A 10776-nucleotide genomic window follows, 5' to 3' on the forward strand; every position below is an offset into this window, starting at 1 on the left:
CATAAAACTAGGAACATCTTTCCTTAGGGTGATACATTAGAAAATATATAGCAACACCTATGTGTTCCTGTCAAATTAAAACTCAGCCTAATCAAGCCTCTAGATCAATAATACCTACAAAGTAGAAAAAAATGTGGGTTAAGAAAAAAGTTAAATATCACTATAATGAAGAACTTACTCAAATCCAAAATGTAGATCCTTCTTCTGGACAAATAACTCAATTTCTTAATAAGTAAATGTTGTACTTTTGTAAGAAAACCCCCCAGAAAAATACCTGTAATAAAATCCATAATAGCGAGGTGCCAGGGTCCCAGCTACTCAAGTGACTGAAGCAGGAGGCTCACTTGAGCTCACAAGTTCAAGACCAGTCTGGGCAACACAGTGAGGCTCTAATTTTTAAAAAGCCACAACAGCCACACACAATGTATGAATCTTGTTGGTTTCTGATCCAAACAAATGAAGAATATCAAGAGAGTTTAAATTACTAGGAAAATTTGAATAGGTATTAAATGATTAAAAAGCTGTCATTCATTTTGTTAGGTTTGATAGTGGCATTGGGCTATATTAAAAAAATTAACTGGCGCCAGGGAGATGGCTCAGTAGAATAAGCGCTTGCCTGGCAAGCACAAGGGCCTGAGTTCAATCCCTGGTTCCGGAAAAAAAAAAAAAAAAAATTAACAGCCCTTATCAGCTGGGAGGTAGCTCAATGATACAACTTGCATTTAGCACACATTAATCCTTGGGTTCAATCTTCAGCTTCAAAAAACAAAACAACACTAAAGCAAATTTGATCTTTCAGAGATATAAACAGAATTGTTTCCAATAAAATTATATTTTGTCTTTTAAAATTTTCGTTGTCTCACATCATTTTGGACATGCAAAAAGTGTTCAATACACTTCCAAAATACTTGCATATCAATGTACCTGGTACACCAACACCTGCATGTTTGCTTTGTCTAGAGATTTTCTTTATTCCCAGGTATTTCACTCCTGCTGCTTTCAACTTTTCTTGTCTGGTAATCGTACTCCCTCATCTCTCCATGAGATGTTCTCTAAAAAGAGGTATACCTGCAGAAGTATGGGCTCTCATAAAAATTTGGAGAGCAGGACATTCAAATATTTGAATAGAGACTATAGAAACACTAAGTCTATAGGTTAGTCCTTAAATCATTCATTAAGTTTTAACTTTTTTATTATTAATTTTATTGAGAAACAAATAGCAATGAGACAGTTTCAAAACCGATTAGTAGGACAGTTTCAATAATTAATACATTGCATATTTTTGTCTTCGTAGTGGTTATTCATAGAAGTTTTAACATTTTAATTTCAGTTTTCATTTGTAATGTTTGACTTACCTTGAAATCATTTATTGAGAACATAAATTCTGGGAACTGTGGTATTTGGAAGAAGTAGTAATAGCTGGATTTGAGGAGCTGGGCAGGGTGTTGTAAAATATATTCTGAAATTAAAGTGCTATGTTAGACTTTATTCCAGAGGTATAAGTTATTTACTACTGAAAGAAGTTTTTAGGACAGTCCTGAGTACCTAATTTAGGATAATTACCTGATTACCTTTAGGATAATCACATAGAAGAATCCTCAGAAAAGTATCTATATATTACTCTTTAGAACAGTTTCTATAATCTTTAATTTTATTATATGTATTTTTAGTATTTATAAAATTTATAACACTTTAAGTAAACAGAAAGTTTCACTTTATGAAGTTCTGGCTCAGGAGAGAGTAGGAAGCCCAAATACAGCTTTTCCTCCGAAGACATTATCAGAAATAACACTTTTCTCAGGAATTCATTGAAATGTAATTTTCCCTTTAAAATTTTTTCCTTACAGATTGATTCAAATTGAAGATCTTATTCATTTGCCTTCAAGAGGAATGAGAGAGTTTCCTATAAATCACTCATGTATACAGCAAACTCATTCACTCAATAAATATTTGTGTGCCCACTGTGTGCCAGGGAATTTAGCAATAAATGAGATAGAAAAGGTCCCTGTAAGCAAGTAAGTCACAGTAAGTAACAAATACTTTTTAAAAATCACTTAGCAATAGCATCATTAAAAAACAAGATAATCTTATTGAGAGGGATAATGGTATGGAGGGACCATGTGTGGATACGATCAGAGACCATCTCTCTGGGGATGTGACATGTGGGCGAGGGCTGGGTGGTTAAGCCATGCAAAGAGGTAGGAAGCCCATCCAGGAACTGCTAATAGGTGCCAGGCTTGGAATTAGCAAAGAGGAGAAAGAAGCTGAAGGGTGGTGAAAGAGGGGAAGTGGTATGAGATGAATCAAAAGGAAAAACTGAAGGCTGATTTGGTAGTGTTAGAATGGCAAGGGTTTTATTTTGGATAATTTGGGAGACATCTAAGTCTTAAAAGGGGAATAGTGGAACCAGGGAGATGGCTCAGTGGAATAAGCGCTTCCCTGACAAGTGCAAAGGCCTGAGTTCAATCCCCAGTTCCGCCAAAAAATAAATAAATAAATAAATAAATAGGAAAAGAGTATTAAAAAAAAAAAGGAATAGTGCTGGATATTGTACCCTGTGCTTTTATTTTCCTTGCTATAGGTCTTTTTTTTTCTTATTTCTCATTTTGTAACTATAATAAATATAGTTATTTAGAAATATAATATTCAAGTAAGTTCCACTATTATGTTAGATGCTTTGTAAAGTTATCATTGAATAAGATTTGTTCACTCCTGCGTTAACAGGTATGAATATAATTAATTAAAATGTAAAGATGTTATATGGAATCTTCATGTTGACTTGATGAATTTAGAACTATTATTGATAAAATAATTTCAGAAATAGTCCAAGTATTTTCTTGGTGAAATCAATAATTACAATTAATCCATATATTGGGCTGGAGAGATGGCTCAGTGGTCTAAGGCACCTACTTAGAGCAAGCTTGGCAAGGCATCAGGGACCGCGGTTCAATCCCCCAGCACCACATGCCAGCCAGCCCCGCCCCCTGGTGGGCTGAGCTGGCCACACACACACACTACTGTCTCTGTCTCTCTCTCTCTCTCTCTCTCTCTCTCTCTCTCTCTCTCTCTCTCAAATAAAAAAAAAAAAAAAAAAAAAAAAAAAAAAAAAAAATCCATATATTACAACTACTAAAATAATAGTTACTCTAGGCTTCTGATCAATTGAATATCATGTAGAATGACTTCTACTACTTAATTCAATTGAGAAAAAATTGAATTGAATTCAATTGAGAAAAAAATACACATATTTTCCTGAATCAAATAAAAATATCCTTAGCCATTTTCACAGTCATCACTAGTCTTAAAAGCAAAGGTCCTGTGGATGCCTGAATTCATTATATCTAATGCACTCCAGAATTTTTCAGTACTAAGCTTATAATACAAAGATAGGTCAGCTGGCCATGTATCTAAAATTCAGCCCTTACACTTATAATGTACAGTATTTATGTAGTCTCAGTCCCTTTTTTTCCTCACTTGATTAGTTTGGGGAAGAAGTAGAAATGTGTTGTTCTGAATTTTTTGTTTCTATAAGGATTTCTGTGGGTCTTAGCAGTGCTTGTATCTTAGAAAAACCTAACAAGAGCTGAGTATGACAATGCACATCTGTCTAGCTTCTCAGGAGGCTGAGGTGGGAGAATTTCAAGTTCAAGGCCAACCTGGACAATTTAGCCAGACCTTGCCACAAAAACAAACAAACAATAAAACACTTTAACAAAGATAATTAAAGAAAAAAAATACGTATATTTTCCTGAAACAAATAAAAATGTCCTTAGCTATTTTTCACAGGTCATTAGTCATCATTAAGTTTGAAGAGTTCCCTTTAAAGCAAAGGCCCTCAAAATGTAGTTCCCCTGGATCCCTGAGGACCCTGAAGATGCTCTGAAGATGTCTAGATGGCCAAATCTTTTTCATAACAGTAGGACATTATGTGCTTTCTCACTGAGTTGAAATATGTGTGATGGTACAAAAGCAATAGTGGAAAAAAGCCGCTGGTGCCTTGGGATAAGTTGAGGGGTGTGACTACACATGCCTGCAGCCATTCTACTCCTCACCACTGCGCACTTGCAGTAGATGAGTTAATTAATGTCCCACTTTCATTTAACAATCTCCTTGATGAAACAGCAAAAATAATTTTATTTTATCTTGATCTTTAAAGCACACATATTTTTAATATTTCATGTTGTTAAACAGAAAGTTCGCATAAAAGTTTTGTTGCAGGAAAAGCATACCTGTAATTATTTCTGTTAATGAGTTGAGTTTGCTGCATTTTAAAAATAAGATATCAGTTTTACTTGAAATAATGGCTTAACAAGTTATCTTCATTGGATGGACATTGGGAAATAATCTCTTGAAAATGTACAAAACTGAGCCTCTCACTTCAAGAAAAATAATAGCATCTTTTTAATAAAATAAAAGCTTTTTTTTTAAGGATTTGGCTAGATAGTTCAGTCTGGTTTTGAACTCACCATGGCTTCTAACTTGTGATCTTCCTGCCTCAGCTTCCTGAGTTCTGGCAGTGTATGTGTGTGCCACCATGCCTGGCTTAAAAAAATCTTGATGTCGGGCTGGTGAGATGGCTCAGTGGTCTAAAGCACCTACTTAGAACAAGCTTGGCAAAGCACAGGGACCGCGGTTCAATCCCCCAGCACCACATGCCAGCCAGCCTCGCCCCCTGGTGGGCTGAGCTGGCCACACACACACACACACACACACACACACACACACACACAAATAAAAATTAAAAAAAAAAATCTTGATGTCAAGTGAAGATTGGAATTTTGGAAAACTTCTATCTCCTACTACAACAGCTAAAAGGCTTTTTCTGATGAGGCTAAGGTGATATCAGTAAATGTGATGTTTTGATTAAAAAAAAATCAGGTCAACCTATTGAAGATCTGCATAACTCATGAACTCAGTGAACTATTAAAGGTCTCCATAACTCAGTTTGGTATCTATACAAAGTTGTGTATGGATAACATATCTATTCAAAATGCTATTGAGACTAATGGATTTATTATTACTATTACTATTATTTTGTCTTTTTGAGACAGGGTTTCACTATGTAGTTCAGGCTGATCTTGAACTTACTTTGTAGGTCAGGCTGACCTCAAACTCACAGCAATCCTCCTGCCTCCCAGGTGCTGTGCTGGGATTACAAGCATGTGTCACACCATGCCTGGCCTATCATTATCATTATTATTATTATTATTATTATTATTATTATGTTTTTTGAGATAAGATCTATGTAGCAGAGGCTGGCCTTAAATTCATTATGTAGCCCAGGCACAGCAATCCTTTGCCTTCAAAGTGGCAGAGGATTGGAGTGCTGGAATTACAGGTGTGCACCACCACACCCAATAGAGACCAATGAATGGATTTTAATGTAACAAATATAAAAAGTTTATTTAAATATCACATTCCATATCATTGATAACCTTGAAGAAACCACCAGTTTTTGAGTTTGGAATACCACTATGGAAGAAAAGCCATATTTACCTGAAAAGGCTACTAAAATATTTGTCCCTTTTTCATTTACAAATCTGTGTGAGGCCAGATTTACTCATGCAATGTACTGCAACAGAGTGGATGCAAAAGCAAATATGAAAATCCATTTGTCTTGGATTAGGCCCCAAATTAAAGAGATTTTTAAAAAATGTAAACAGTCTGTTTTTATTAAAGCTTTGTTTAGTGTAGTTGGTAGTTTTATGTGGTTTGTAGTTAGTTTTAGTCAAAACATGCTACTTATGTTAACATGTAATGGATTTTTAAAGAAATGGATTAATGTCTAAATATGTTTAAAATGTCTTGTTTTAATTTTCTTTAGGTAACTATTCACAGATATAGCCTATATAAGTGAATTATTACTGGAGCCTTTAATGATTTTTTAAAGTATAAAGACATTCTGAGACTAAAAATAAGACAATTGCTTCTTTAGGGCTGGCAATACAAGTCAGTGGTAGAGTCTTTGCCTAGCATGCCAGAGGCCCTAGGTTCGTTCCCCAGCACTACAAAAAAAGAGAATTGCTGCTTTAAAATATGTTTGTGCTTCTAGGGCCCAGGGAGATGGCTCAGTGGAATAAGCGCTTCCCTGGCAAGTGCAAGGGCCTGAGTTCAATCCCTGGTTCTGCAAAAAAAAAAAAAAAAAAAAAAAAAAAGTTTGTGCTTCTAATAGCCAAAGCAATTATATAAGAGGAAACTTTATTTCTAGGTTGTCATAATTCAGTACTTTCAACGAAATCTCATTTCATCTACCCCTTTATCTCTCTCCAGGATAATGGTGAAATGTTTTCCTAAAAAGAGTAACATTATTCAAGAAGAGAAAGCTAAATTTTCTTAGGGTCTTCAGGAGATTTAAAAATCAAGGTATCAGGGCTGGTGAGATGGCTCAGTGGTCTAACGCACCTACTTAGAACAAGCTTAGCAAAGCACAGGGACCGCGGTTCAATCCCCCAGCACCACATGCCAGCCAGCCCCACCCCCTGGTGGGCTGAGCTGCCCCCCACACACACATAAATAAAATTAAAAAAATAAAAATAAATAAAAATCAAGGTATCTTACACTGTCATATGTTATCATGGTTTAGTCATTTTATTGTTAAAATGTTGTTAGCCAAGTTTTGCTGTTTTTAATGCCAAATATCAGTGCCAATAATGAACAGGAGCAGAAAAAATTTAAAGAAAAGGCAAACTCACCTGTAAATACATTTGGATGAGGGAAGTTAATAACAATAAGCTTCATCACCATTTCTGGATAGCAGATGGCGATTAGCCAAGCGATCATGCCCCCCCAGTCATGGCCAATCAGAACACATTTGCTATACCCTGAAATTGAGGGAAAAATATTAATTGAAAATAAATGTCATTGACAAAAAAAAAAAAAAGGTGAACAGTGCATCATTACCTCACAAAAAATAGTGACACTTATGAAGCTACTCTTTCCACCACCCCCACTTTATATGCTTTTTACAGATAAATAGAGGTTAATGTTTCCAAAATCAGCCTGTATATCTGAATCATGTGGATAGCTTTTTAGAAAATTTAGGTGCCTGGGATCTACTCTATACCTACAGATTCTGAATGTCTTTCAAGAACCTACATTTAAAAATAAGTCTGAAATAGCTAGCACAGTTCTGCTCTTAAAGCTCTAACTTTAGAAACCATGGTAAACATCTTAAATGCCATTATTTTAATTCCTTTTTAAATGCTGAGAAATTATTAGCTGTAGTAAAATCATAAATTCCATAAAATCATAAATTCCTAAATTTATGTCTAGCCTGTATTTTATTTTATTTTATGTTATTTTATTTATTTATTTATTTATTTATTTATTTATTTGCAGTACTGGGAATCAAAGTCAGGACCTTTTGCTTGCCAGGCAGGTGCTTATGCCGCTGAGCTATATCCCTGGTCCTTATTTTTTGTTATTTTGACACAGGTCTTACTATGATCTCAGAACTGGCCTTAAACTCACTCTGTAACCCAACCTGGCCTTAAACTTGTGACCCACTTCCAAGTGCTGGGATTGTAGGAGTGTGCTACTTACTGTACAGGACTTTAATTTATAAATTTTTATTTCCAGGAAGTATGCACTTTCTAACTCCACAAATCCAATGTTACAACTAAACATGTCAAACTGAATTAGTGGAAAGTCTTTAGTATTTTTAAGACACAGTAATGCAGTGTGGAATGCATATAGATGGTGGTCCCATAAATTATAATGGAGCTGAAAAGTTCCATACTTAGTGATGGAGCTGTCCTGGGTAGCACAATGCATTACTCAGATGTTTGTGGTAATGCTGGTATAAGCAAACCTATTGCTCTTGGTGTAAAGAAAAGTGGAGCATGTTGAGTTGTCTATAGTATACAATACTTGATAATGATAATAAATGTTACTGGCTTATATATTTACTATACTATCCTTTTATTATTTTAGAGTATGCTCCTTCTATAATAAAATAATTACTGTAAAACAGTATCTGTGATATGCTTAAAGCAGCCTCAGGTATCTTATGATTTTCATATCTTTACTGCAAGAGGCCGTATCAAGTAATTGACATAGTTTAGGCTTGTGTAAATGTACTCCATTACAAGCACACAATGATAAAACAGCATAATGATACATTTCTCAGAACATATTCCATCACAGGACTATAAGTTTCACATTTTATGTAATTATGATAATTTGAATTAGGTTAAATTATTTTTTAAACTTTTATTAATACATCTTTTTTTTATGGAACTGGGGATTGAACTCAGGCCCTTGCGCTTGCCAGGGAAGCGCTTATTCCACTGAGCCATCTCACCAGCCTCGATTAATGCATCTTTGCAGTACAAAATGATTACATTTAATGTAAGGAATTGGTAAATGTACACAATACATCTCAAATCTTTTTTCTCCTTCCCTTTAGTCTGTTTTGTTTTGCCAGTTATCAGATTCATTTATTTATCTTATAGTACCTAATAAAGTTAGCCATCATATATACAGATTAAAAATCTGACTAATAGGCAAAAAGGATATAAAACACATAAGACGGGGCTGGAGAGATGGCTCAGTGGTCTAAAGCACCTACTTAGAACAAGCTTAGCAAAGCATCAGGGACCGCGGTTCAATCCCCCAGCACCACATGCCAGCCAGCCTCGCCCCCTGGTGGGCTGAGCTGGCCACACACACACCTCTCTCTCTCTCTCTCTCTCTCTCTCTCTCTCTCTCTCACTCTCTCTCAAATAAATAAAAATTAAAAAAAAATAAAATAAAACACATAAGACAATTGTACTAAGGTACACTTTTAGGTACATTGTGGTAGATTATAACTTTTTTCCCCCTCTAACATAGTTTCCTAAAAGATTTCTCTTATACACCTAGGTAAGATTCATTTGTAATTTATTTCTCTTTTTTAAAAGTTTATTTTATTTATTGATTGATTGATTGGATACAGGGTCTTACTACACAGTTCAGACTCATAATGATCCTCCTGTCTCAGCTTCCCCAGCACTGGAAATACAGGTGTGCACCACCACACCCAATTTCAGGGTAGCATACCATGTGGTACTAGGGATCAAACTCTTGTCCTTGCACTTGCCAAGCAGTTGCTTAGACCTCTGAGCTATTGCTCTGTCTCTGAAGTCTTAAAATCACTTAATTCTTCAAGTATTTCTCATCATTACTATTCTCTCTCTCTCTCTCTCTCTCTCTCTCTCTCTCTCTCTCTCTCTAATGTATTTGATACAGGATCTCATTATGCAGCTTGGACTTGTAGTGATCCTCCTGTTTTCAGCCTCCCCAGTGCTGGGATTACAGGCATGCGCCACTATTCCCTGTCTTAGTGGCCAGCTCAGGGCAGGGCTGGCGCAGCATGTGGTGCTGGGGATTGAACCCCAGTTCCTATGCTATCTCACTGCCCTTCACCATTACTATTCTAATACACAAACACAAACATGTTTGTTTATTTTATTGTGGTACCGGGGATTGAACTCAGGACCCTGTGCTTGCCAGGCAAGTGCTTATTCTACTGAACTATCTCCCCGGGCCCAATATTTGTTTATATTGTTGAATCGCCTAGAAAATTTTATGATGACAGATTTAGGCCAGGTCTAGCTAAATTATCACAAAATCTGAATGTAATATAACAGTGGGAAATCAACATCTGAGTCTGTTCTACTGTAATCAAACTCAATAAAGACACTGTATGCTAACCTCATCCATTTTTGCTCTTCTGAAAATATTTGCCCCAATCTATACCCTCATTAGATTACTGTAGAAAGGCCCTTTTGATTTCATGGTGCTTTTCATTGTGTGGTTTCCCTTAAAATACTGATGGTAGATTGAGATTTAGTCATTGGGGATGTAGTAGATTAAATTATTATTTTAAAAGTTATTCTTTTTTCTGCCTGCCATAGAAGAAATATACTATACTGCCCCTTTGACCTGACCATGTGATTTGCTTTGGTTTCCTTGTGGAAACCACTATCATGGCTTGACTTTGGGCAGTGCCCGATGACTTGATTTGGCCGATGAACTGCTCACTGAAGCCTGAAATATGCTAGTGCAGATGGACTCAAAAGCAAATTTTGAATGCCATTCTAAACTACATATTCTAGATGTATTATTTTGAATTTCCTGGATGTATATTTTGGGCTGTGTAGCCAAAATCACAGTGACGGGATCCAGGTAACAGCGTGGGTAGATGGAAAATGTACCCTCCTAGGGAAAAAGTCATCAATTCACAATTTGTTGAAGTTAGTTCCTTAAAAAGAATTTAATGAAGTTAAAAAAAAAACAACCCAACTTACCTAAGGAGTCTAAAATATCCTTTATATCTGTAATTAGACAGTCCAATTTATAATTCTCTCGATGACTGGGAGCATCTGTTTCCCCATAGCCTCTCAAATCCAACGCAACAACTCTGTATTCACTTTTAAATTCCCTCAGTTGGTGACGCCAAGAATACCTGTGGGGGGGAAGGGAAATAATACATTAAAAACACCCTATTTTTTATTATTTATTTATTTATTTATTTCAGTAGTGGGGATTGAACTCAGGACCTTGCACTTTACCAGGCAAGCACTTATTATACTGAGCTATCTCCCCAGCTAAAAAAACACCCTATTGACTAACACAAGAAATAACATAAGTAGAGCAGGTGGCAAGTGCCTGTAGCTCCAGCTACTTGGAGCAGAGGCAGAAGAATCACTTAAGCACAGAAATCCGGATCAGTGTGGGCAACATAGTGAAACCTTTTCTCAAAATAGCAAAAAACAAACACCAAAAGCAGTAATA

General features: G+C 35.9%; 1 protein-coding gene across 1 annotated transcript in view; it reads right to left on the reverse strand.

Moving 5' to 3' along the window:
* Ephx4 (epoxide hydrolase 4) overlaps positions 1 to 10776 on the reverse strand; it is a 35740-nt gene that overhangs the window by 13458 nt on the left and 11506 nt on the right. The window contains exons 3-5 of the mRNA XM_004635758.2: positions 10290 to 10447; positions 6693 to 6821; positions 1356 to 1459 (exon numbers count right to left, since the gene is read on the reverse strand). Coding sequence (XP_004635815.1) covers positions 1356 to 1459; positions 6693 to 6821; positions 10290 to 10447 — 391 coding nt within the window. The remainder of the gene's footprint in view (positions 1 to 1355; positions 1460 to 6692; positions 6822 to 10289; positions 10448 to 10776) is intronic.

This window comes from Octodon degus, unplaced genomic scaffold (assembly GCF_000260255.1).
Source record: "Octodon degus isolate 3935 unplaced genomic scaffold, OctDeg1.0 scaffold00074, whole genome shotgun sequence".
In the NCBI taxonomy this organism is placed as follows: domain Eukaryota; kingdom Metazoa; phylum Chordata; class Mammalia; order Rodentia; family Octodontidae; genus Octodon; species Octodon degus.